Source organism: Raphanus sativus, unplaced genomic scaffold, assembly GCF_000801105.2.
Source record: "Raphanus sativus cultivar WK10039 unplaced genomic scaffold, ASM80110v3 Scaffold0506, whole genome shotgun sequence".
Taxonomy (NCBI): Eukaryota; Viridiplantae; Streptophyta; class Magnoliopsida; order Brassicales; family Brassicaceae; genus Raphanus; species Raphanus sativus.
Window position 1 is genome coordinate 1 of NW_026615824.1, and position 27209 is coordinate 27209.

The following is a 27209-nucleotide window of genomic DNA, read 5'->3' on the forward strand; positions in this document are numbered from 1 at the left end:
TATATATATAATAACAAAAAAGCATACACTTAGAAATGCAATTTCAATAAAACATACAAAACAAAACATATATCCGCCCTCTTAGGGCGGGTCAAAATCTAGTTAATACAATTAAAACAGCAGTATGACCAATTGATAAAATGTTGTGTCCAACTATTATTTGATATGTATTTAAAAAATACTAACAATATCAAAATATATATAATGGATGTAACCACCATTCAGTTGCATAATAATTGGGATATCATGAAACCGTCACTTAATAACTGCATATGTAAATCAATAGTTGATCAAAATCGTTACTTAATATTATGATAATTAATATTAATCAAATAACTAAAAACACTTAATATTATCATAATTAATCAAACACAAACTAAAATTAAATAAATATGAGAAAAAGTGCGGATAGCATCAAAATTTTATTTGATTTTGTAATTTTAATTTCAATATTAATATTATTATAAGTATACTTATAACTAATATATATTTATATGTTTGTATACTTATTTTGTTCTTGGTGCGGATCTGATTTGATGTTTGTTTTTCGGATATAGCACTTTATGGCATGTTCGAAAATATAGGTCAGGTCTACTCCGATCCATAACCCTAATTTTTCGGGTCAATTTCGAATCATTTTGTGGGTACAAATATTTTTTACTAATTAATTTAATAACTAAAAATGTTAATAAATGCAAAAACATAGCTTAATTTTGATTAAAGTTGATTATATACTTTAAATTCCTGTCAAATATATTGCATATCATTCTAAAACCTGATTACATATTCAATAATCAAAACTATTTCCACTAGAATGTTTACAATAATTTTCACAAATATAACATTCTTTGTAACATTTAAATGTAGATACACAAGCAAAAAACAAAATTTATATCAAATAAATTTATTAATTATACACCTCTTACATTGGGTCAAAATTTACAAAACCCATTTTTAATTGCATGACAAATTATTATTGTAACGTTATGTAAACCATTATTTATGCAATCAAATTATGAAAAATTAATGAAAAACATATAATTTTCTGTTAATTAATATTTTATTACTAAACAAAATTATAACTATTTTTTAAAAAATCACTCTTTAGGAATAAAGTAAAAAATAATGTGGGAATTGGCTATGACACAAGTGTAGTTATGAAACATCACAAATTTAATACAATTATCAAAACCTCTTACTAATAGTTTTTAAAATATTATACATAAACATATAAATTAAATTTCTTTAATATATAAGAAAAAATTACATAATATATTATAAAGAAACGGGCATTGGACATATGATTACGAAAAACAAGTGTATGCCCCCGGGTGAATTTTTAAATTGATATCAATAGTATTAAAAAAAATCATGACCAGTTGAAAAAAGTTTAATTACAAATATATTAAAAACATAATATAAAAATTAAGTTTCTCAAAAAATTAAAACAAAAATATACCCTCTCTTTAATATAAAAAGGCGGGTCAGAATCTAGTTGACAATATAAAATAGAAGGAGTATATGTTATATTTTTTGCTTACCACGCACACAAACATCATTAAATCCTTTGTAAAAGTAAAAGAGTAATCATAATTTTCCACTTTTTATCCAAAGTTAATTTACAGTTTTACACTATAGAATGTTATCTAAACTATCAAGATAATAACTATTCGATTAGGGAGACCCAACCAAAGTTAGTGAGAGAGTAAATAAAATCCGATGATGCGGAAGTGTAAGTATCGATCGTTCGATTTTAAATAATTATTATCATTAGTTAAGAATATGCACATGAGACATGAGGCGGTTACAGTTATGAGAGTTTGGTTCAGAGTTACGGCGTTAGAATTACGGGACTAAACGGTAAAGAGTAAAAGAAGAGACACACAGACGGTGAAAGTTGCGAAATTGCGTAAACATCAACTTCACTGCCGGTTAAGTAGCGGCGTTTACTAACTAACGGCAACGTTAACGTTTCATATCTGTGTATATATAACGGAGACGGTTACCTTGGAGCTTGTGCACTAATCTGTCATTCGTCTCCTGCTTTTCTCACCTTCTCTCTCCTCTCGCAGCTTTTTATTTTCCGAGAAAAAGACCCTAGAGAGAAAAGAAAGAAGCTTCTTCAATGGCGTCGTCTTCTCAGAAATTGACCTCTGTTTGCTTCGCCGTCCTCGTCCTCGTCCTCTTAGCTCTCACCGCAACGATTTTCCGGAAGCTTGAAATCCCTAGCTCCAGGTCTCTCTCTCTCTCTCTGTAACTTTTCGTCGCCATGATTACACCTTCTTCCTCTGATACAGCTCGCTTTTTGTTCTTCTTCCGCACTGTTTTTAAGTCTCTGTTAAAGCTGCATTACTAAGGTTTTTGAAAATTTTCCATATCTGTTTTTTTTTTTTTTTTTCATATCTGTTTTTAACGAGTCCTGTTTTTTTTTTTCTCTTCTCCATTCTAAAGTCTCTGTTTAATCTGTATTTTCTTCAACGATCTTCGATTTTTCATTGTTTTATTAGTGATGTGTGAGTATTGACTCAGATTCGGTAATAACTGCTCTGTTTTTTTTCCCCAGGAAGCTGAAAACAGAGGAGCTGCAGAGCTCAGAGAACAACAGCTCGATAATGGCGGCGAAGAGGTAAAAAAAGAGGGAAACAAAACTCAAATTCACACTTATTTTCCTTTTTTGCCGCCGCTCCGAGAAACATGAAACGCGCTTAACCGCTACTAGGTTTAACTTTTTTGTTTGCTTTTTAAAATAAACACAAAAAGTGGATAATTAACTAAGAATCCTAGCCGTTGATTTGTGTAAGGATCCTCGGATCCGTTAACCGTTTCTTTTACCCTTTTATACGTTCATCGTCGCACATGCTCTGTCTCTCTAGTCTTTATCATATATTACACGTCAGTAAATACTTATCGTGATGATAAGTTAGTTTCTCAGCCATTTTCCTCATCCAGTTTGTGCTCTACTTTCGCGTGTACATACATCGGTTTTTACTTGCGTGTTCAGATGTTACACGTGTCGAGAAATGATGATTTTTTTTTAAATATAATTTTGGTTGGTTAATAATTAAAGTTTATGGTTGGTCGCGTCATTTGTGCAGGGTTAAAGGTGTGGAGTTGAATGAACAACACGCGGTTAGTGATCCAGATAGGGTCGCTGATGAAGTCGCTACGCTTGTTCAGATGTCAGTTTTTCTCTCTCTCTCTCTCTCTCCAGTGTCAATGCATTAATTCTAGTTTTGCTCATGAATAAAGCATGTCTAATTCTCTGTAAATTGCATTTCATAAAACCTTAACTAGAGAACCCAGAAGCAAACAAACTTGTGTTGGAATATTGAAGAGTATTCAACAAAAATCTTTATTAAAAGTTTTATTTCATGCGTAAAAAAACTTATGTCCTCTTTCTCTCTCTCTTTAAATAAGTACAGTACTTAACCTTGTAGATAGGTACAGACATGCAAACATCCCTTGCATCAAACTGACACATTGTCGTTTCACCACGCCCTCTCGCATTGTCAGAGTTTGCACGGACATTGTTTTGTTTTATAGTAACTTTTTATTTGGTTTAACTTTGTCTTCAATTAAAATTTCATTTGGGGGAATTGGCAACTGCTTCTACCGTCTTTTTTTGGCATTTATCATCTTTGAATTTTAGGCTGGTTTTTCCCCTGCTAATAGAACATCAAGTTTCGATTTTTTTTACTGGGCAACCACTTTTAGACCCTCAAAAACCAACCAAAAAGCTGCTGAAATATTTTAACAACATGTACATTTGGGTAAAAAAAAGATCCTAACTTTCAATTCGATGTGTTGTGATTGATATATCAAAGCTTTGATTTTTCAGGAGCGAACATAACAACACAGCAAGGAGAAAGCTTGGATTCTTCTCTTGTGGAACCGGTAATCCAATCGATGACTGCTGGCGTTGTGACCATAACTGGCATAAGAACCGTAAACGCCTCGCCGACTGTGGGATTGGTTTTGGACGCAACGCTATTGGTGGTCGTGATGGACGCTTCTACATTGTTACTGACCCCACTGATGACGACGTTATTAACCCCAAACCAGGAACTCTACGCCACGCCGTTATCCAGGAGGAGCCTCTGTGGATCGTGTTCAAGAGAGACATGGTGATTGAGCTGAAACAGGAGCTGATTATGAACAGTTTCAAGACCATTGATGGTCGTGGTTCCAATGTCCATATAGCCAATGGTGCTTGCATCACTATCCAGTTTATCACCAATGTTATCATTCATGGTCTTCACATTCATGATTGCATACCTACTGGAAACGCAATGGTTAGAAGCTCCCCATCTCATTTTGGTTGGAGGACAATGGCTGATGGTGATGCAGTCTCTATCTTTGGATCGTCTCATATCTGGATTGATCATAACTCTCTCTCTCACTGTGCCGATGGACTTGTTGACGCTGTCATGGGTTCCACTGCTATTACCGTTTCCAATAACCACTTCACACACCACAATGAGGTGATGTTGCTAGGCCACAGTGATTCCTACACAAAAGACAAGGTGATGCAAGTGACCATTGCTTACAACCATTTTGGAAAAGGATTGGTTCAGAGAATGCCGAGGTAAGTAGTAATCTTACTATTTGTTTGAAGCTTCTTAGACTTATCCCCACACTTGTTCTGATATAGTAGAAATTGGTTGTGTAACTGCAGGTGCAGACATGGGTATTTCCATGTGGTTAACAACGACTACACACACTGGGAGATGTATGCAATTGGTGGAAGTGCAGAGCCAACCATCAACAGTCAAGGAAACAGATATGCTGCTCCCATGGATCGTTTCGCCAAGGAGGTTCAGTTTCTTTGCTTGAAACAGAGTAAAGGTGTTGTATAGTTCTTCTTATACCAAATTAAAATGTGTACCAACAGGTAACAAAAAGAGTAGGGACAGATGCAGATGATTGGAAGAAGTGGAACTGGAGGTCGGAAGGAGATCTTCTACTGAATGGAGCATTCTTCAGGGCATCAGGAACAGAAGCTTCAGCTAGCTACGGAAGAGCCTCGAGCTTAGCAGCTAAACCATCATCAATGGTCCACACGATAACCTCTACTGCAGGAGCACTAGGTTGCCGCAAAGGCAGGCCTTGCTAGTTCCCTCTGTCTCTAACTAACCCTTTCCCATATCTTTGGAAAGTGAATAGAAAGTAGTAGTAGTAGCGCTCTTCTTCTTTATCGTTTCGTTTTGGGTCAGGTCATATCACCACTTTGTTTTCTTCCCGGTGGTAGAAATTTGTCAACCTCTGGCTTGCTTCTTTTTACAAAAAATTGGGAATACAGAGAGGAGCAAGCACAGAAGCGTTGTTCAAAGGTTTCTTTCGTTTTAGGTCTACAAGTCTCTTATGGGATTTAGTTCTCGTTTGGTTTTGGATTTGGAGTTGTTAAGGTCCCTTTGGTTTTAATGGATCTCACTCCCTTGAGTTCTAGACTCTGTTTTTGGGTTTATCTTTCAAGTTAGTGATCATACTAAAGCAAAATTTGTAACAAAAGACGATTGAAAGGCATTTCTTGATTTGATTGCAGTGTCCTTTGTCTTTTTACGTTTTTATTGGTTTGTGTTGCTCTGCATCATTGTTTCACTTAATTGGATGTGATATAATTGATTTTGAATTTTACCCCAACTTCTAAAGCAAAACACTTGTGAAATAAATAGGGAATGGTTCTTTTACACTAACATGTGATGTGAAACCAAACCCATAAACAGTTGAACCAGATCTTTCTTTCTTCTCAGTTGAGAGGTTAGATGGTTCTTTCCTTGCTCTGCACGTTACAAGTTTGGATTTTATGTACTCTTTTCGGATCCATTTTGTAACCTCTTCCATCATGAGACTGGTTGTTTTCTCATAAATACATTATGGTAATTCATGTGAAACATCTCCTAATATTATGGGATTCATTCGAGTCTCAACGTCAAGAATTTTTAATGAACAACATGAACGATATTACCGAACAAGGCCGTACCTTCCTTGGTTTCCTTTTTACTAAGACTAATTTGATATTCCAGAAAGAGCTTAGAATAGATTAACAAAAAAATGGCACTACAAAACGATGTCTTACAATCCGTCTACTTGTAACCGACAATTAAAAACAACAACATTGATATCTCCAAAGGAGCTTAGAAAACAGAATAAGAATCTTCAAAAGCTGGAGAAAATGATGATCGGGTTCTCTTTAAATGGTATCACCATCTGTTGTCTGGAACACATAGCCAGCCTCCTTAAAGTGAGATTTCAACATTGCTAAAGACTTCTTGTACCTATGTGATATCTTGTTTTTTTCTTCTTTGTCATTCGTGCATAACTACAATCAATAACAATAAGAGAAAACACCGATCATCAGTCTTTTTACCTTTCACCATGACCTCTATCCTGAAAAAAAAACGAGGTTTAGTACGATGTTATGTAAGAAAAAACGAGGTTTAGTACAATGTTATGTGGGAGATATCAGATATCAGAGGCATACGTTTGGTCATACCCATCGGTTGAAACACTGGATCCCACCAGAAATTAAATGGTCCTCTTGCTGGAACTATCTTACCCTAAAACATCAATCACAAAGATAATCAAACTCTGATGACTAACAAAAATAACAAAAAATATGACTAGCTGGAGCAGAAACTATCATAAAAGAGAGGTGATACATAATGGAGTTTCCCTAAAAACGTACGAGGTTCAGCACCTGGACCGTGTGGGAAAGAGATTGCACACAATGCATAAGCTGATTTATCTTCATATGCCATCAGTACACTGTTCAAACCTGGCCATGAGTCAGGACCCAAGATTCGGTGTTACCAGTGTACGACTTACTTGAAACAAAGGCTTAGGTAAGAAAGTAAAGAGAAACATTTGACAATTACAAACCTTCATGACCCATCTTTTCAAGAAACCACTTGCTGCAGAAAAACAGGAAAAGGGATCAAAAGTGCTACAAAGAAAAATTCTATACAAGTCAAATACAGTTATTCATACACTTATTCAATCTTATATGGACTGGTACTTAAAAATATATATGCCTTGTCCTGATTTCCAAGAGGTGATGATATGAAAATAGTAAATTAGTAAGTGAAGAAAATAGAGGTCTCTTCTACATTTCAATCCAACAAAATTATCAAACATTCGTAAGATAAATCTATTTGACTGCTCACTCACACAAGTTAGCATCCACCTCAAAGAACAAAGACAAGCCCTCCCTTACCCATCCCAATCATACCTAATTAACTCAGACTTGATCATGAAAGATTCTGATAGAGACAAGTCCGTGTAAATATAATTGATATCTATCAGATTCATAGATAAAAGACCAAAGAACATATACAATAGGTTATTGCAAATTATTAAAAAAATAGTAAACTTTCCTTCTTACATTAGACAAAGCCCAAAGGAGACTTACAAGTGCGTCATCAAGAAAGGAATGAAGAAACAAAACTTACATGTATGGCCCTGTAGTATGTAATTTGGATTTTAAAAATTCCAGGGAATTACTCATTCAGCTCTGGCTACGGTTCCAGTTTTTTTTTTGTCTCAAAGATATTAAATTTGCTCAATTATTTACTAAAGTTTGAACAATTATTTAGTTTTTATTTTATTTTGAATAAATTATTTGATAACAACTTTGGACATATAAGTTTTTTTTTTCATTTTTAAGTTCATACACATCGGAAACAAACCCACCCAGACTTTAAAATCCCAATTTAAACTCCATCCGACGATTTATAATATCCAAACAGAGTCTAACTTCAAAAAAAAAAGTTCCATATCCTAAAATAAATGATGTTGGTAAATATTTAAAAAAATTCAGGATTAAATACTAATTGTACTTCACTTTTAATAGATTAGATAAAATTCAATTTAATTTTAGTTTTTTCTGTTTTATATAGTTTAGTTTCTCGGTTACAAATAAACGTACCTAACGTAGACACTATCTTGTATAAAAAAATATTTTTAGTTCTAAAAAATAAATCTGTGCATTCAAATTGCAATTAATAAATTAATTTTTGTACATTTCAACTGAAACCAAAATCGTACCATACAATTCATATTAGGAAGTCACGAATAATAGTTTCTTTTAAAACCTCTCTGACACAGAAACCAATGCAGAACTGTTGGAGCGTCCCTGGTCGTCTTCCCGGCCTGAATCCGTCGTCCGTTGCAGCTAGCGAAGTTCCTGACCCTCCCCTAATCCCGCCTGACCCTCCAGATCCATCTTCACCACTATCTCCCCAAAGCTTCCCTCCCTTATCCGCTTCCAAAACTACTCCCGCAACTGGTACCGTACCCTCATCTTCTCGCAAGAAGCAGGGTCCTAAAACTACAGGAGCTGTTGCAAGCCCTGACTCCACTACCTCAGCTCCAAAATCTCCTTCTCTGGAAACAGCAAAGGTGAAAGAAGTGATTCAAAATTCTGGATCTGAGCCTACTAAAACTGTTCATGAACAGTACCCTACTGCTAACCAAGCCATCAAACCCTTACTTTCCACAGACCCAAACCCTCCTCAGTCAGAAACAACTCCCATGGCAATAGACCCCCAACCCTCTACTGCTTCTGAGGGCCTTCCCTCCTCTCAGTTGCAGGATTTGCCTTCACCCACACCTGAAACTAGTCACCAAAAAGAGCCTGTAACCCCTACTGTTAACAAAGCCCCTTCTCTGGTTGAACGAATTAGAGCCTCAGAAAACAAAACTCTGCGCATACTTGCTCTTGTGGCTTTTGCTGCATCAGGAAGACCAAGAATCACGATCCCTGACTCGGTCTTTCAAAAAGGAGCAGAAATTCACAAGGACTTCGTCATTTGTTACTTCAATGGTAAAGCCCCACCATTTAGTCAAATTCAGAGTGTGTTTAACTACATGTGGGGAAAAGGAAAGCCACTGGAGATACACAACAACCCGCTAAATCGTTCTACTCTGGTCCGAATTCCCAGTGATTACCTGAGGCAGAAGATCCTGGATAAGAACATTTGGTATGTGGGAGACTCTATGTTCCACACAGCCCTTTGGTCCTCAGTGCACTCGCGATCAACTCCCCCGCTCAAAGCTATCAAGATATGGGCACACTTCCACGACATCCCCCTGGACCTGAGACATGAAGAAGGTTACAGTCTAATTGGAGGACTTGTAGGGGAACCAAAAGAGGTGGATGAGTTCACCAAAAACCTTGTAAGCCTTACCATATCGCATATAAAGGTTGAGGTCGATCTCACTATTCCTCTTCCATCGGTTGTGGAGTTCGAAAGAGAGAATGGTGATGTGGTGGAGGTCCTGGTCACCTACCCTTGGGTCCCTCCAACATGCTCTCATTGCCATGAATTGGGTCATATAGTGCGAAATTGTCTGCTCTATACTCCCCCTCCTGGTGATGATCCTACTGCCCAGAAAAAAGTTTATGTTGCAAAAACTCCTGCAAAGAAAAAGAAAAATAATCAACAGCAGCAGAGCAATTCTGGTGATTCTACTCCTAATCAGAGGACTGCTGTTCCAAAACCCATCCCTCCCATCTCCTCTACCCCCATCCCTCCCATTCCTTCTTCTCCCATCCCTCCCCCATCTGAGATCCAATCTAACTCCCTTGCTCCTCCTCCAAGCCACAATTCATCCCTTCAACCTTTAAAGCCCCCATTAAACCATCTTACTACCCAACCGTCGCCCAACCTTCCTCCTTCTTTCTCAACCCCCACCCATACTAAAAGGCCTTCCCTGAAAAGATCTCGTTCCTCTCCTACCTTATCCCCTCCCCCCTGTTCAGAGAATCAAAACCCTTTTGCCCGTCCTATTTCTCTTCACCCTCCCATTTCTGGCTCTCTCCCTCTATCTAATATCCTATCATCTAACCCCTTTTCTCCTCTTTTGCTAAACACTATCCCTGCTTCTTTCGTTCCTGGTGGGTCTTCCAGTCTTTCGGAGGACTCCTCAAACCTTTCTTAATGAGTGTTAAACTCTTTTTTTGGAATGTCCGTGGCCTAAATGACCCGGTTAAGCATAGACCTTTTATTTCTTGGTTAGACTCAAATAAACCACTTTTTGGAGCTATTCTAGAATCACATATCAAAGAGCCCTCTCTAAGCCCTATCTTGTCCTCACTCTGTCCTAATTGGTGTTTTTCCTCAAATCACTTATCTGATCCTGATGGTCGAATTATCCTAATCTGGAGAGCTTCCCTAAAAGTCACTATCCTATGCCAAAGCCGCCAAAGCATAACTTGTAAGATTGATTTCCCTAATCACCAGCCGATCCACTACACGGCTGTCTATGCATCTAACTTGAGTGCAGACAGAATTGATCTTTGGGCAGAGCTTATCAATCTACAAGCTAGTTTGGATATGGATACGACTAACTGGATACTAGGAGGAGATCTAAACCAAATCAGTCACCCGTCTGAGCACTCTGACCCATCAGTCACGGGGCTCGATAACCAAATGTATCTGATGCGTGACAGTATGATTCAGATGGGATTATTTGATCTCCGATTCATTGGGACTAATCACACTTGGAGTAACAGCTGCCCTTCCCACCCCATCACTAAAAAGCTAGACAGATTGATGGTCAACTCAAACTCCATATCAGCTTTCCCCCATGCCTTAGCCACTTTCCTACCACCTATATTCTCTGACCACTCACCCTGTATCCTAGACCTTGCCTTTAAGTTACCCTCAGCTGGTTCTAAGCCTTTTAAATTTCCCAACTACCTTATTAAGCACCCGAACTTCGCTCAGCTAATACAGGAAGCTTGGATTCACGCTGGGAACACTTGTCAAACGCTCACTCAACTCTTCTGGAAACTAAAAATGATAAAGAGTGACCTAAAGCTCCTGATCAGTAATAACTATTCAAAAATTCAGGGGAGAGTGATAGAGACTAACCGGTTGCTTCAACTTGCGCAGGTGCAGGCTCTGCAGAACCCATCGACGGCTACATTCCAAGCGGAAAGAGAACTTCATGAGAAGTGGCATTTCCTGCGGGTGATAGAGGAAATATACTTCAGACAAAAGTCGCGTATCAACTGGTTAAAGGAGGGGGACCTGAACACCACTTACTTCTTTCGGATTTGCCAGACTCGAGCAAGCTACAATGCGATAAGAGCCTTCCTTGCGATCAATGGACAATGGATTACAGACCCGGAGTGTATGAGTCGGCATGCGGTGTATCACTTCCAGTCAGTCTTGGGGCCTCTAAACTACTATCCTCCTGCGATTTCCACCCACCCCCAATGGTTTCAGGAACTTATAAACTTCTCGCCTTCACAAGAACAAGTGACTACGCTACTCTCTCTCCCTACCTCTGAAGAGATAAAGTCATGCCTGTTCAGATTAAACGCCAATAAGGCGCCTGGCCCTGACGGGTTAACCTCTGCCTTCTTCAAAGCGTCGTGGGACTCAGTGGGGAATGAAGTGCTGGTGTCTATAAAGAACTTCTTCGCTTCTATCTTCCTGCCTGCAACATCAAATGCCACAATACTTACGTTAGTCCCTAAGTTCGCTGGTGCCTCTAAAATAACTGATTTCAGGCCTATTGCTTGTTTGAATACCATATATAAAGTTCTCTCTAGGCTACTTGTCTAGAGACTAAAACCACTACTGCCTACACTCATTCTACCAAGTCAAACGGCATTTGTGAGGGGTAGGCTATTAGTGGAAAATACTACTCTAGCAGGAGAACTGATTAATGGTTATCACAAGAACTCAGGGCAGAAGTGTATTACCATCAAAGTGGATATAGCGAAGGCGTTTGACACCCTCTCTTGGGAGTTTCTGTTTTCATGCCTCCAGGGACTTCAGTTGCCTTCTCGATTCATCAGACTTCTCAAAGCATGTGTCTGCACTCCATCCTACATGATAGGCTATAATGGATCAGTTCATGGCTATTTCAAAGGGAAACGTGGGTTGCGACAGGGAGACCCTCTATCCCCCTATCTATTTGTAATAGCTATGAATTGTCTATCTCATATGTTCAATCAGGCTGCAAGGGAAAATAGACTAAACTACCACAGGAATTGTGCCCCAACGAAACTTACCCACCTCTCTTTTGCTGATGATCTTTTGATCTTTATAGATGGTTCAATCCAGTCTGTTCAGCAAGTACTGCAGGTGCTAAGTGAATTTGAGAAAAGGTCTGGTCTGGCGGTGAGCATGCAAAAGACGAGTTTCTTTGTGTCTGGCCTCTCCTCTGAAGAAACTGACACCATCCAAGCTTCAACTGGCATGTGTCTAGGATCCCTCCCCTTCCGCTACTTGGGTGTTCCACTGAACTCAAAGAAACTATCATTGACGAACTGTGAGCCACTCCTGCATCAAATTAAATCGCGATTTTCCTCTTGGTCAGTCAAGTCACTATCATTCTCTGGTAGACTTCTACTTATTAAGACGGTTATCTCGGGCATAACTACCTTCTGGTGCTCTGCATTCATCCTCCCGAAAGCTTGTATAAATCGCATCAGTTCGCTCTGTAGTATCTTCCTGTGGAAGGGAAATATTGAAGGTCACAACTCAGCGAGGGTCTCTTGGGAAACCCTTGTACTAACAAAAAGGCAAGGTGGACTGGGTATCAAAGACTTGCTAACCTGGAACAAGGCATGCTCTCTGCGTCTGGTTTGGTTGTTATTTTTCAGGCCTGATTCGGTTTGGGTCCAATGGTTCAAGGAGGTCATACTCAAAGGCGAGCTAAGCAACTACTGGACTACACCACCGCGTCAATCTTACTCATGGCTTGTCAATAAATTGCTAAAGCTTAAGCAGACGGTCTTCCCTCTGTTAAAGTTGATGCTTCAGAATGGAGAATCGGCCCGGTTCTGGAGTGACAATTGGTCACTGTTTGGTGATCTGAATGCATACTTGTCAGGTTCTCGCTCTGGTTTGGGAATCCCTCGTACTGCTACGGTTGCATCGCTCTGTAGGAATGGAGTCTGGCGGCTTCCTCCTGCACGCTCTGAGCAGCAACTCTCTCTCTACACCTACATCACCACAATAGAACTTCAGCCTAATCAGGACTACTACATTTGGGAGATAAATGGACAGAGGTCAGAGAGCTTCAAAACTGGTATCCTGTATGACTACCTTAGGGAACCGAAACCAGATGTACCTTGGAGCACTGCTGTATGGTTCTCTAGAGCTATTCCACGACAAGCATTCCATGTGTGGCTGGTGATCCAGGATAGAATTCCTACAAGAGACCGTTTACGTCGCTGGGGAATTCAAGTGGATGATCGATGCTTACTCTGTAATGCAGCGCAAGAATCAAGGAATCACATCTACTTTGAGTGCAACTACAGTCATGATTTATGGAGTAGAGTGGCGAATCGCTTACGGCTCGTTCCGCAACGTGATTGGGCAGACACGGTCAATCAGATGCTATCTCTTCCTCCACCGGCAACGCAAAGGAAACTAACTCTCCTCGCCTGGCAATCAACGATGTACTGGCTTTGGCATGAGAGGAATGGTAGGCTCCACTCCAACACCTTCCGCTCTAATGAACAGATCTTCAAACTGTTGGATGTGCAGATGAGGAACAAACTACAAAGCTTCAGGACTGAAAATCCGACTAGATCTTCCACAATGATGCAGAGCTGGGTGCGATTTGCCTGACCATCTTCGCTCCTCGTCTTTCTGAGTTCTCTCTCGATCTTTCATGATCACCGAGGAAACACCTCAACTAAGGATTCTTGGGCTTATTTTTCTAATCTTATTTTGGACTGTAGTGGGCTCTTTATGTGATTCAGTATTAACTAAGAGTTGGGTCTAACTAAAGCTAATGGGCTTTGGCTTGTAAAACATTTTCAGTTTCTCTTTTTTAATTTAAGTAAGCAAGTTAAAAAAAAAAAATTCATATTAGAGTCGAACTCTGATTACCCTAATTTTGGTATTATATTATCCCGTAATTCACGCATGCTCGTTTTTACGTGAACACGAAAGTAGGCCAATAGGTTTTCTTAAATAATCCTAATCCGGTTTGGAAAAGAGATTAAAGCCGGTACGATTCATCCTAAACCTTAACCCTCTGAATCGAATCAGAGAGGGACCAGTATAAAGACCCAACTCAGAAGCCGTTAAACCCTAACTGTGGCCTTTTCTTCTCGTTTCCAGTTTGTAGCTTTCCCCTCGCCGACGAATGCAAGGGAACCGCGACGGCTCGTGGTCCCAAGGCTCCTCCGGAAACGGTGGAAGCGGCAGAGGAAACGGCGGTTATCTTCCTCATGCTTCGAATCCCGTGTTTTCCAATTTCAGTCTCCAGCAACAACCTATCAGATACCCTCTGCCTCAGTTTCCGACGAGCTATTACCACCGCCCTAACTTCCCCGACTTCTCCTCCTTCGGAAACCCTAATTTCCCCAATCTCAATTTCCATCATCCCCAATTTGGCGGTGGCGGCGGCGCGAATGTCTTCCTTCAATCCCATGCACCGCCGAGCTTCTCCCTCCCTCCCCAACCTCCGTCGTCTAACAACGATGTCAGTGCCCAACCTCCTCCGTCTAACAACGACATCAGTGCCTCTCACTTCGGCGCGAATGTCTTCCTTCAATCCCATACACCGACCTTCTCCCTCCCTCCCCAACCTAACAACGATACCACTGCCTCTCAGGAACGTGGTGGAGGAGCAATCGAGCGCTCTTCCTCCAAACGAAGGCGCACTGATAAAGAGGTCGCGAAATCTCTACCGATTCCTACTAGTGTAGGCGCTGATGGTTCGTCGGAGAAGTTGCCTTCCTCGAAACAACCGAAACGGAAAGTGGAAGTCATGCGGGTTGATAAGGCTGTCAACAAGACGCGTAAAGCAGTGATTGCTGCTGGAGAGAGCGTTTCTTCTACTAGGGTGTCGAGATCTGTTCTAGAAGAACTTCAAGCTGATTCTTGGCGTACATTAGGTGTGCAGATGCAAGATGTTCCTTCTCTCCGCCAACTTATGGCCCTTGAAGGCAAGGTAAGCTTGACAATGTTGTTGTTGTTGTTTTTTACCAGTGATGAAAAAGGGAAAAAGGTTTAGCCTTTTATGTGATGATGTCTTGTAGGTTAATGCATTTATTCATTGCTATGTTGGGGCTAGAAGAATTGTGACCCTGTATGATTTGGAGATGGCTATATGTCGGAACGAGTTTGTTGATTCTTTCGATGATCTGGAGTTGGGACCTTTGCTCCAGCATTCACTAGTCTTGCTCTATTTTCCATCCATAGCCAGCTCTAGTGGGCCTGTTCAGATCACTAGCGAGGAGATAATATCATTTCTCGATAGCTATCTCTACACTTATATGACAGATGATGTCAAGGTCGATCAATTCCTTAATTTCGTTGCTAGTCAAAAATCTGTTGCTAGCAAGGAAAATCTTGGTGTGCGTATTCAGAGCTTGCGGTATGATCCTGTTCCTTTCTTTTTTGACTATCTAAACTTGCTTATGAGTTAATTAGTTTGTTACTTGGCTTTTGATTTCCTTCACTTTTAAGTGGTGAATAAGTATCTAGTAATAGGTTGAGGGCTAGAACATCAGTGATGTGCCCTGTTTGATATGTCGTTGTGATTTAGAAAGAAATAAGTCTTATCTGCAGCTCATGTATAGTTTTTGAAATTGTCGACTTCATTTGAGTGGAGTTTGCACATATAACTTTAACATCCATTTCCTTATATTTATTGCAAAAATTTGCTATTGATCTGATTCCATTTCATGTTTATTTATTTTTTTATATATCTGTTACTGCAACAGATGTCTTTTTAGATTTTTATTGTATCAATTGGTTGCAGATGTTTCCGTATTCGCTTTTCAATGATAAATCTGCTTTTCTAAGAGATTACCAGAAACTTTAGTATGAATTTCGTTAGCTGATTATATCTGATTAATGCTTTTTTTTTTATAGGATGCATGTATCTTACATTCAAGACGCTAAGAGAAAAGAAGGTGAATCATTTAAAATCTTACTGACTGAACTGCACCAGAAGCATAACATCCCCTCATCAAAGAAACAACAGAAAGTTAAACCCCTTACCATCTCTGAGCGCGCGGAATCATTTGCTTTACAGCATAAGGATTATTGTGGCAAGCATACAAGATTTGATTCATCAAGCTCAGATGACAATGATACTTTTGATTATGAGGTTCGAAATCTTAATACTTCTGACCATACCAGTAGTTGTCCATATCCATCTGTTGCGGAAGAGATGAAGCGGCTTGGGGGCTCCGATAAGAAAAGGAAGGATGACAATCCTAGTCATGGAAAATCTAATTCGCCCAAATCACTTAGGAGACGCCCCACCAAGTTGCATAGAGGAAATGCGAAACAAGAGATAACTAAATCAGCAGATTATTCTGAGGCTAAGAAGATTTTTGGTGTCGATGAGGCTGACTTCACACTTGACGAAGGGGCTTTGAGAAAGTTCATTTCGATTTGGAAGGACCCCTGCAAAGAGCTAAGCACTTCAACTGTAAGTTTGTGTTCCGTATATCGAGATTGCACGACTGTTTTTGCTTGAATCACTCGAGGCTGCATGTTCGTATATTTCCTAATACTCTCTTTTATTTTTCTAGCTTGTTGAGAAAATGCTGTCTTTTTACCACTTGGGAGGCTCTGAAGTACGAAATGAAAGAGCTAAAGCAATGGCATCATTTCCATTTGTTGGATTACTAAATGTCGCTGTGAGTGGTCATATTACTTCGCTTTAATTTTTTTACCTTTTTCATTTGTGTGAGAGAGTACTCTTTTCAGATTCTGAAAAATGCTACGTCTAATAACTAGACCATTCCACTCATACTTATACAACTACTAGGTTTAACTACTAGGTTTAAAGCTATTGCTTTTGTTTTTGTTTTCCTACTCATATTTGTGGTTCAAGCGTCTTTGGTCTTGCACTGAGACTTAGCACCCAGTTGCAAAGTCTTGGAGTTAAGTTTGGCAAATGTACAAATTTTCCTAGTTCAGCTTTGCTCTTTGGTTCTGCATGTGAACATCAGAATGTCACTGAGACAGGCTGGAACAGGATACAAATACTAGTCTGTGGATCATGTAAACTAGCGCCCCTTTCTCTTCCTATTTTCTTAAATTAATTAATAGAAAGCTTCCAACATCTGAGGTTGCAGATTGATTTTTGAAATTTTATTTGGGGAATATATAAGATTTAAACCTGGTTGTCCCTTTTATGCTCCGGAATTTGACATTGAGATAGTGGAATCTCATTTATTTTGTCAGCTGCGTCAATTTCTTTTCATGCAAAAACCTTCTTGTTTTGTGTTCCAGAGTTGTGTGGATTGTCTTTCCTCAGGTGTCTTAGTTTACTCTAATAATCATGTAATAATCATAAGAAAGTAAAACTGCAGTGGTGCAGGGGGAATCTGTTTCCGGGATATAATCTCGTTTTTTCTTGATTTTGATCATTCAAATTGTTTTTGCTCAAGGGAAAAATTGCAGATGTTTGCCGCAACTAACTAGTAATATAAATTTGTGCCCTTTTATGAAGGAGTTTGTTCTACGGGATCTCTTAGTCATTTGTACCCTTATATCCATCTTTCACATGTAGAAAATTATTTTAGAAAATTGAAATAAGTCCATCTTGTTAGCTTAAGAGTGCGCTTGTTTCTGTAGATTGACTTTTATCTTTCACTATTTAAATAAAAATAGCTTGATTCATGTGAGTTTTTGATCAGTAGATGTTATAGATGTTTCTAGAACACTATAGATGTTTTACTTGTGTCTGCTAAATCAAAATCAGCTTGTTCAATGGTATTTTTCTGCTTATCGTGATATGGAAAATATTATAAGTTCAAGTATTCTCATTCTCAAATGAAAATTTAACTTCCTCTGGAATTTTATCTTAAACTAAGAAATCTACTAATGTTTTTTCTTCTTTAACTTTTGATTTCTATCTTGTGCTGCATTTGCAGATAACCTCAATGAGACGTGGAACATGTGATAGTATATATGATACTTTGCAATTAACGAGCCTAAGTGATACGACTAATCCATGCACAGGAAATCTGGTAGATGATATTAAGCCAAGTGAAGACAATGAGTTAAACAAAACTCAGCATGTTGTGCTTCCAAAACACAGTGAGTATATTTTTGCTCTCTATTTTCATTACTGCTCCAGCTCTGTGCTTGTTGAATTCTGGTTTGTTATTTGTTTTATATCTTATTCAAATTGTCTGGTCAATCACCACTGTAGCATCATGATATGTACTTTATTTGAGCAATTCAAATATTACACAATTCATTTATAATCGAATGGGAACTGTTTCCTGGAATACTTTATCTAATAAGTTTCTGTGGTACAGTGGCAGTTTTTTGTGCTTGTCATTTCTATTGCAATTTGCAATCTGACCAATTTTATCTATTAGGTAACACTGTTGAAGAAATTATCAGAAGGCTTTCCTTGCATTTTGAGCGTGATCTTTCTGGAGAGAAGCACATCAGTATCTTTAGGAAGCTACAAACTTGCGAGGTTTTGTTGGCAGAGCAGTTTCAAGTACAGAATTTTGAGTCTCTTGGTTGGGGTGAGTTTTCCTTTTTCTTGGAAAAACACATGTTACTGCTACCAACACAACTCCAAAGGTTTCTAGCCAGAGAATTACGGGAAGAGTCTCCTCTGGAGGTCCACTTGAATGAGAATCTGTTGGCTCAACTGCTATCGCAAGCTTCTGAATTTACAGGTGGCAATGAAATATCTAGACAGATGGTAGCTCGACTGCTTGCAGAACAGTTTCCAACAGTTAATTTCCAGGTTGTAGGAAAAGATTCAGAGGAAAATTTCACTCAAATCGTCAGTAGCTACAAGAGTAAATGTGGTTCGAAATGTGTCCTCTTTTCTTCCACATTGCTGGGAGCTGAAAAATCTTTGACCAGTAAGCATTTAGAAGAATCCACGACAGTGGGAAATACTGCTGACTCGGTAAGCAGTCCACCTAATGCTGTTTCATCCAAAGAGGTTTTAGATGTTCTGCTTAAAGCCCCGTTTTTGTCCGACTTAATTTCATGGTGTCACTGGGATCTTAAGTTTGCTCCATACGCTGGTCCTCTTATTGGGTGTTTGAATGAGATTAATTCAAAAGATCTTCTGTGTCTAGTGACGAAGGATGGTAAGATTATCCGCACAGATCCTTCTGCAACAGCAGATTCATTCTTAGAGGCTGCTCTGCAAGGGTCTGCTTACCGTACTGCTGCGCAGTTATTGTCGTTGATATCGTTGAATGGACAAACACATCTACCATTTTCCCTTCTAAAATGCTACGCAAAACGTGCATTTGAAGTATTTGTAGATAACCATTCCAAGGAGATGGATCTAGATGGTAGGAATTCTCTTGGGCACCTGCGTGGGCCAGTACAGTTAAGTGCTTCTTCGGACAAAGTGATAGTTGGAGAACAGAAAACTAAAGTGGGTAAAAGTGACTATGCTGCCTCAAAATTCCTTCTTGATTGTCTGGGCTATTTACCTGGGGAGTTTTGCTGTTTAGCTGTTGATGTCTTGCTATCGGGACTACGTTCTGTTGTTAAAGATGCTCCCACAAGGGTTTTGTCTGCATGCGAGCATACAGAGCAGCGCATCATGCTGCACGATGCTGGATTGCGGCTAGGCATTGTTGAGTGGATTAATGATTACAGTAATTTTTGCACATCATCTGTGCCAAACTCGGCAATAGTGGAAAATGCTTCGTCCAACTTAGATTCTGGCGCAAGTTTTGTTCAAGAACTGGAGGACCCAATTCATACCGACGAAAGCTCCATGATCATATCAGAGACACCGTGTGAAGATAATAAAGAACCTCATGTATCTTGTCACACTTTTGGTGGCGCTGGGGATTTATGTGATTCTGTTGGGGAGGCCTTTACCCAAACTGCACCTGAGTTTCATGATAATCCAGCCTCAGTTATTGATTTAATCAGACGGGATGAATTTGGGCTGGATTCAAGTTCTTCTGGGGCCGAGACGAGTATGTTGCAGAAACAACATGCTCGGTTAGGAAGAGCACTTCAGTGTTTGTCCCAGGAATTGTATTCTCAGGATTCACACTTCATTCTTGAACTCGTGAGAATTCTTCCCTTCTTTCTTTTCTTTTTTCTTTTTTTTTCACCATCTTATTAGAAGCATGTTTAATACATCCTTATGCATATATGTATCCTGTAACTGAGTTCTAGCCTGCCCTAAATGATTAGTAACTTGGCGCTACTATTATGCTGTCAACTGGTAGATGTTTCAGTTAGCATTATCCTTGTAATGGGGAGGGATAATGAGTATTCAAATGTTTGTTAGCCCTGGGAGGGACTTTATGGTCCTCTTCTGTTGAAGAAGATAGATAGAGAAGGTTGTTAGATGTTTTCTTTATTTTATCACTTTTTCAGCCTCTTACATTCCTGCTATTTTTGCTTCAGGTTCAAAATGCTGATGACAATAAGTACCCTGAACATGTGGAACCCACACTCACATTCATTCTTCAGAAGACTGGGATTGTTGTTTTAAACAACGAGTGTGGCTTCATGCCTGAGAACATTCAGGCCTTGTGCGATGTTGGTCGATCAACAAAGAAAGGATCTGGTGGATACATAGGGAAGAAAGGAATTGGCTTCAAGTCAGTGTTTCGGGTATGTACAATGAGAATTCATGGCATAGACTATGATTTTGTTGTTTATGCGAATGAGATTACGGAACCCAAGCTTAAATGAGTTAGGTTTGGCCATGGGAATAGCTATTACGAAAAATGTTAGCTTGAAAGACGTATCTTAGCGTTAACCTCAATTGATAGAAAGATTATAGCTATTTCTTTCTTGAATAATGACTTCTAACACTTTTTCTTGGTTTCGCTTACCAGGTTTCTGATGCTCCCGAGATCCACTCAAATGGTTTCCATTTCAAGTTTGATATAAGTGAGGGTCAGATTGGATATATTTTACCGACTGTCGTACCTCCACATGATATCGAATCACTTACCAGCATGTTGTCTGACCGTGCTTTACAACTGAAAGATACAAGATGGAACACCTGCATTGCACTTCCTTTCAGAGCCATTGATTCAGAAATAACAACAGTGAATCACATTGAGCCTATGTTTTCAGACCTTCATCCTTCTTTATTACTCTTCCTACATCGCCTCCAGTGCATAGTATACCGAAACATGCTTGACGATTCTCTCTTGGTCATGAGGAAAGAGGTTGTAAGTAAAAATATCGTAAAGGTTTCATGTGGGGAAAATAGCATGACATGGTTTGTAGCATCAGAGAAATTAAAGTCTGCTAATCTTCGTGATGACGTTCAGACAACAGAGATTTCCATAGGATTTACTCTTGACATGCTAGAAGATGGAACTTACAGATCTTGTATGATTCAAGAACCCGTTTTTGCTTTTCTTCCTCTAAGAACATATGGTTTGAAATTTATTATACAAGGGGATTTCATTCTTACGTCATCAAGGGAGGATGTTGATGAGGATAGTCCTTGGAACCAGTGGTTGTTGTCAGAATTTCCGGGTTTGTTTGTCGGTGCCCTACGGTCCTTTTGCAGTCTTCCTTCTTTCACCCAGAATCTGGGTAAAGCTGTGTCCTCATATATGCAGCTTGTACCTCTCGTTGGGGAAGTGCATGGGTTCTTTTCTTCTCTCCCTCGTTCTATTATATCTCAATTGAGAACAACAAATTGCTTGCTGCTTGAGGGAGATGGTGAACAATGGGTTCCTCCTTGCAAGGTTTTGAGAAACTGGAATGAAAAGATAAGGGTTCTTCTTAACGATGGATTGCTTCAGGAGCATCTTGCTCTAGGGTTTTTGGACAAATATATACTTTTGTCAGATTCCCTGTCAAGGGCACTGGGCATTGAAGATTATGGAGCAAAGACTTTGGTGCAGATTCTTTCCTCAATGAGCCACAAGAAAGATGGTTTGCAATCAATGGGCTTTGCATGGTTATCGTCTTTTCTTACTGAACTATACATAGTATCCCGTTCTTCTGGGCATGGTAATGTAGAATTAGGTATAGATAAGACTCTTATAGACAGCCTTCACAAGATCCCATTTATACCACTGTCAAATGGTAAGCTCACCTCTTTAGATGAAGGCGCAGTATGGTTGCACCATGAGACCTCTGGATCTGACGTTGGTGATGTGTTTGAAGCATTTCCTATGTTATATGGAAATCTCCGAATCGTTGATCCTTCCTTTCTCTTGGCGACCTCTGTTGGTGGAAATTCCTCTGCAGATGACCTCATAAACATGCTTTCTGTAATTGGCATTCAAAAGCTGTCAGCACATGAAATCATCAAAGTGCATATATTACCAGCCTTTGAGGCAAAGAATAGAGGCACACCGGAGGGTTTGATGGTAGATTACTTATGTTTTGTAATGACACATCTACGATCTAGCTGCCATGTTTGTCAGAGCGATAGGAATTATATAATTTCTGAGCTGAGAGGGAAAGCTCTGATATTGACAAATTATGGGTTAAAACAGCTAGGTGGGGCGTCAATTCATTTCGGTGAAGAATTTGGAAACCAGGTTAACATGAAGAAGCTTACCAAAACCTTGGATATATCGTGGCATGTGGTTGATGGTACCTACTTGAAACATCCAGCATCAAAGCTCTATGCATGTGGGGTGAAGGAGTGGCGGGAATTTTTTCAAGAGGTTGGGATATCGGATTTTGTTCAAGTGGTTCAAGTTGAAAAGAGCATTGCTGAATTCTACACTGTTTCACGTTGTGAAAAGTATGATACCAACTTGTTATCTCCCGGGTTGGCTGTTATGGACTGGGAATCTTCGGAACTCGTTGATCTCTTGTCTCTCCTGCACAAAAGTAATTGCCGTGAAGGTTGCAAGTATCTTCTGGAAGTCGTTGATAGACTGTGGGATAACAGCTACCATGACAAAACAACTGTTAACTATAACTCGGGCACCCATGGTGTCATCAGATCATCAGAATCTTCATTTATGAGGGCAATTTGTGTTTCTCAATGGATAGTTTCAAGCATGGACAACAAGTTGCATCTTGCGAAAGACCTCTATCATGATTGTGATGATGTGCGGTCAATACTTGGCATGAATGCTCCCTATGCAGTTCCGAAGGTTGGGTTCGTCTTTTTCTGACTAATGTTTTTTTTTTTGTGCACCCTTTGTCTGACTAATGTTATAATGTGCTTTTGCTATTACAACTGTTAGTTCCAAAAGTAGTACATAGATGGTGTTGAAATTTACTTAGAGATGTGGGTGTTGTTTTAATATCCTAAACCTTGCTAGGAATAGGATTGTTACTACCATATGGACCTCCCAGCCGAGGAGTTCTTTCATCTCTTTGTTTAACCTTCTTTCTTTTATTCATCTATATTTGGGTTATTGTGGAACAGGTTACGAGTGTCAAGCTACTTAATGATATTGGCTTCAAGACCAAAGTTTGCCTCGATGATGCTCTGGAAATCCTAGAAACTTGGGTGCACTGTGGAAACTCTTTCAAATCAAGGTACAACTCTAAGGTTATGAAATAATTGTAACTTTGTGCTTTTCCTTTTTGTGCACTGCCTCTTATTTTTTCTAGAATAGTTTTCTGGTGTCTTCTTAACTTGCTTTCTTTCTACATCACTAAAAATAAGGAGTTCTTAAACTACTGTTCTCTGTCGTGCATGTGATGCTTACTGCTGATGTATATGATGTTGTGCGGTAATTTAATTCCTTCTCCGCACTAAGAATATTAGGTTTGATGACATCAGAACTGAGATCTACAGTTTTCTTAATGCCCTTTTATGTGTAATAAGTACATACGAAGAACGTAGGATTTAGATAGTTGTCCATTTAATTTATTTTGGAACGAGCTGTTCTTGTTTTCTATGTTATTGCGACATTCTTCTTCTAGTCAGATGTTTGTTTCTCCACCCCCTTTGTGTGACACCAAAAACTCACGATGATGATATCTTTACTTTTGCAGCATCTCTCAGATTACCAGATTTTACAAGTTTTTGTGGAATGAAATGGATGATTCAAAGCAGAAAATTACTGAAAAGCTCCATGCTCTCCCTTTTGTATTTGTCCCAAATCAAATTGGAAGTAGGCAGAATGATGTGATATCTGGAATATTCTTGTCACATAATGATGTTTACTGGAATGATTCTGCTGGCGTTTTAGATGAGATAAAAGAGATCAGTTCGCAGGTCAGCGGTGTTGTGGAATCATTGCGTAGGAAAACATTGTGCAATATCTATCCAGGCCTCCATGATTTTTTTGTGAATGGGTGTGGAGTACCTGAGACGCCTTCTTTTCAAGAGTACCTTAAAATTCTAGGGCAATTCGCACATTATGTGTCACCCTCATTTGCTGCCAAGGCTGTAAGTTATTTACTTGAAATAAATCACTCTCGTCTTGTTTATTTCTATTATATTCTTCTTTGCTTAAGTGTCAAAGTTCATGTCTAGGTCTTCAAAATTTTTCTGAAATGGAGTGATGACTTGAAATCTGGTAAATCTGCCGAAGATGTTGTTCACTTTAAAGAGAAACTTTCAGAGCTCGACTACACTGTGCTTCCTACTGAAAGTGATAAGTGGATTTCCTTACACTCCTCGTTCGGTCTCGTATGTTGGTGTGATGATGAGAAGTTAAAGAAGAGATTTAAAAAGAAGGATAATATTCAGTTTATTTACTTCGGTGAAAATACTGACGAAGAGAAAGAAGTGCTTCACACAAAAGTATCTGTGCTGATGCGCAGCTTGGGCATTCCAAGTATTTCTGAGGTAACTAGTCTTCACCTTGCACAAAGATATATTGAATTTACATACATCTAAGGGGGGTATTAGGGACATTGGATTTGATCTAAACGCCAAAAATTAAGGCTTTCGTGAATTGTGTTTAACTTACTCCAAAACCATCGTCTTGTAGCGTAGACGTTTACCAGTGTAGAGCTTGTATATGTGTCGCCTTTACCTTTTATGTAACACTAGTTTCAGTAGCATCACCTCAAATTCACTCTGTGGGTGTTTACATTTTTTTCCAGGTGGTACAGCGTGAAGCGAAATATGAAGGTTTGCAAGATAACAGTGTAACCGTGTCACTTGTGAACTGGTCTCTGCCTTATGCTCAGCGATATATCTTTACTCTGCATCATGAGAAGTATACCCAAACAAAGAAGACTGTGTATAGTCAAGTCAAGCGTCTACAAGTCTTTGTGGTTGAGAAGTTATTCTATAAGAATGTCATACCACAATATGATATTTCCTCTAAAAAGGAGTTCAAATGCAGCTCTCTTTTGCAGGTATGTCTACTTTCACCATCGTTTCTTCCAGTAATTTATCCAGTGTATTTGGGATTACAGAGCTGTGACATTGGCTTTGTGGTTATTTGTAACGCCGCTATGTTTATTTGCTAGTAGATCTTTGTTTCTGTCGTACCCTCTTGACTGGAACAGTGATTTCGTAATACCTCAACTGTTTGTTCCTAATCTGGAAAATTAGCTGTGCTTCGTTATTAATATTTTGACCAACTTCAGTCTGATACGATACAAACTCATATATTCATGGTGATGGATCAGTTTTTTGTCTGTGTTTTGATGTTGGTGTCTTCAGGATAAAGCTCTGTACACAACACCATGTCTGGATTCCCATTCCTTGTTCATGGAACTGTCTCGTTTGTTTTTCAACGGAGTTCCTGATCTGCATTTGGCAAATTTCCTTCACTTGATCAAAACAATGGCAGAGTCTGGTTTGAGCGAGGGTCAAATGGAATCATTCATTGTGAACAGTCAAAAAGTTCAGAAGATTCCTGGTGGTGAAAAGATCTGGTCCCTCAAATCTGCTCTCAAGGCCATGAAGAAAGCTGGATTAAGCTTGAGCTGGTTACCTTCAAGTTCCAAAAGAAGACATGGTTCTAGCGATCATCCCCGCGTTGATGATTCTAAACAAGAGGTGGCCACTGGTCAGGCTAGTAGCAGCGAAGACGAAGTAGCAGAGTCTCTTGAAGTACAGATACCGATCCAGACGGCAGATACAAACTTGGTTGCTGGATATGATAATAGTGCAGGCACAAGTTCACTAGCTAGTCAGCCAAACCCATTATATTCTATGCATATGGAGAGTGGCTCAACCTCAGGGAATCAAGCTGTTTTCAACCTCAATCCAAACCTTCTTCACGGATGGAACAATTCCTTCTCAGCAGACTTCAGCGAAAGAGATCAACTTCATACGGGCACACCATGGGCTGCACAAGCGCAACAGACGGGTAGGAATGGAGAAGAAATCGCTTACAGATACTTTGCTGCAACATACAGCAAGGAGGCTAAGGTCAGATGGGTTAATGAGCAGAGCGAAACCGGTTTACCTTACGACCTGTTGATCGAAAACGAAGGTGGTAAATTAGAGTACGTAGAGGTGAAAGCGACGGTGTCTTCACGGAAAGATTATTTCAATTTGACGGTGAGGGAATGGCAATTTGCAAATGAGAAAGGAGAGAGTTACATAATTGCTCATGTGTTGTTAGGAAACAGCAATGCCATCCTCACACAGCATAGGAACCCTGTCAAGTTATGCCAAGAAGGTAATCTTCGGTTGTTGATTCTCATGCCCAACAAGCGAAACGAGGTCAATGTTTCGTTTTAAACACAAATCAGATTGTTTCCTTTTCATTTATTTACTTAGATGAGGTTTTGTCTAGTAGCAACGATTTAACATCACATTTAGTTATAATATTTGTAGTAATCCAGTGATATTTATCAAGAAATGTATCCATGTTTCGTTTTAAACTCAAATCAGATTCGTTTCTTTTCAACTGTTTTACTCATCTGTATTCTTGGCTTTTGCTGTAACGAAATTAGTAATATTTTTGGTTCCTGCCTTTTTTTTTTTTTGTGTGTGTGGCAATGGATGCTAATTATAGGTAGTTAGGCATTTCAAGATTGTTTGAACTCGTGCCACTGCTGGGGTTATTTTTATTGGCTTCACTTGTCGCACAAGTTAAGTGGTTAATGGAATGAAGTTTTTCTTAAAAAGAAGATCGTTGACTTCAACGGCACGGACAACGACTGCGCCCGGCTCACCGATGCTAAATAGTTCTTATGCAAAACTTTCTCGACAAATTTGATCCCAATCGAGTTTAAAAAAATGAGAACAATATGGATATCATGACAGGTCTCGCTATGCACAAGTCCGACCATCGCAACAAAGTGAACATTTCACCGTATCTAGCCAAATTTACCTATTTGTTTCACGGATTTTGTGTCCGCCATGGTTGATAAGTGTTATTTTCTTGACGCTGACGCTGCGACCAGCGT

The 27209-nt window shown here is 39.3% G+C and overlaps 4 protein-coding genes across 4 annotated transcripts; 3 read left to right on the plus strand and 1 right to left on the minus strand.

Annotated features, from left to right (window-relative positions):
• The first annotated feature begins 2010 nt into the window (after positions 1–2010).
• LOC108819361 (probable pectate lyase 15) lies at positions 2011–5546 on the plus strand. Its single transcript, XM_018592377.2, has 6 exons — positions 2011–2235; positions 2564–2626; positions 3096–3179; positions 3839–4585; positions 4676–4814; positions 4892–5546. Exons 1-6 carry the CDS (start codon positions 2126–2128, stop codon positions 5111–5113), a joined length of 1365 nt encoding a protein of 454 aa, XP_018447879.1. The 5' UTR covers positions 2011–2125; the 3' UTR covers positions 5114–5546.
• Positions 5547–6190: 644 nt separating this feature from the next.
• LOC108820098 (inosine triphosphate pyrophosphatase-like) lies at positions 6191–7308 on the minus strand. Its single transcript, XM_018593078.1, has 5 exons — positions 7214–7308; positions 6880–6911; positions 6660–6775; positions 6482–6557; positions 6191–6300 (listed from the first exon to the last, which is right to left on the minus strand). Exons 1-5 carry the CDS (start codon positions 7306–7308, stop codon positions 6191–6193), a joined length of 429 nt encoding a protein of 142 aa, XP_018448580.1.
• Positions 7309–8109: 801 nt separating this feature from the next.
• LOC108820097 (uncharacterized) lies at positions 8110–13592 on the plus strand. The gene is made up of 3 exons (XM_056997091.1): positions 8110–9895; positions 10051–11473; positions 11636–13592. The coding sequence occupies exons 1-3, from the start codon at positions 8110–8112 to the stop codon at positions 13590–13592; spliced, it is 5166 nt and encodes a 1721-aa protein (XP_056853071.1).
• A 433-nt stretch (positions 13593–14025) lies between these two features.
• LOC130502323 (protein NO VEIN-like) lies at positions 14026–26715 on the plus strand. Its single transcript, XM_056997092.1, has 13 exons — positions 14026–14925; positions 15014–15351; positions 15852–16416; positions 16520–16627; positions 17870–18035; positions 18323–20007; positions 20352–20561; positions 20789–23029; positions 23308–23420; positions 23883–24279; positions 24367–24681; positions 24942–25199; positions 25510–26715. The coding sequence occupies exons 1-13, from the start codon at positions 14116–14118 to the stop codon at positions 26536–26538; spliced, it is 8235 nt and encodes a 2744-aa protein (XP_056853072.1). The 5' UTR covers positions 14026–14115; the 3' UTR covers positions 26539–26715.
• The last annotated feature ends 494 nt before the right edge of the window (positions 26716–27209 follow it).

Coding starts and splice junctions, on each gene's coding strand:
- LOC108820097 (XM_056997091.1), top strand. CDS start 8,110: ATGCAGAACTGTTGGAGCGTCCCTGGTCGTCTTCCCGGCCTGAATCCG. Junction 9,896..10,050: donor CCCTGCTTCTTTCGTTCCTG/GTGGGTCTTCCA, acceptor GAGCTATTCTAG/AATCACATATCAAAGAGCCC. Junction 11,474..11,635: donor TCAAATGCCACAATACTTAC/GTTAGTCCCTAA, acceptor TGTGAGGGGTAG/GCTATTAGTGGAAAATACTA.
- LOC108820098 (XM_018593078.1), bottom strand. CDS start 7,308: ATGAATCTGATAGATATCAATTATATTTACACGGACTTGTCTCTATCA. Junction 6,912..7,213: donor ATTAGGTATGATTGGGATGG/GTAAGGGAGGGC, acceptor GTTTTTCTGCAG/CAAGTGGTTTCTTGAAAAGA. Junction 6,776..6,879: donor TGAAAAGATGGGTCATGAAG/GTTTGTAATTGT, acceptor ACTCATGGCCAG/GTTTGAACAGTGTACTGATG.
- LOC130502323 (XM_056997092.1), top strand. CDS start 14,116: ATGCAAGGGAACCGCGACGGCTCGTGGTCCCAAGGCTCCTCCGGAAAC. Junction 16,417..16,519: donor AAGAGCTAAGCACTTCAACT/GTAAGTTTGTGT, acceptor TTATTTTTCTAG/CTTGTTGAGAAAATGCTGTC. Junction 24,682..24,941: donor GCATTCCAAGTATTTCTGAG/GTAACTAGTCTT, acceptor ATTTTTTTCCAG/GTGGTACAGCGTGAAGCGAA.
- LOC108819361 (XM_018592377.2), top strand. CDS start 2,126: ATGGCGTCGTCTTCTCAGAAATTGACCTCTGTTTGCTTCGCCGTCCTC. Junction 2,236..2,563: donor CTTGAAATCCCTAGCTCCAG/GTCTCTCTCTCT, acceptor TTTTTTCCCCAG/GAAGCTGAAAACAGAGGAGC. Junction 4,586..4,675: donor TTGGTTCAGAGAATGCCGAG/GTAAGTAGTAAT, acceptor GTGTAACTGCAG/GTGCAGACATGGGTATTTCC.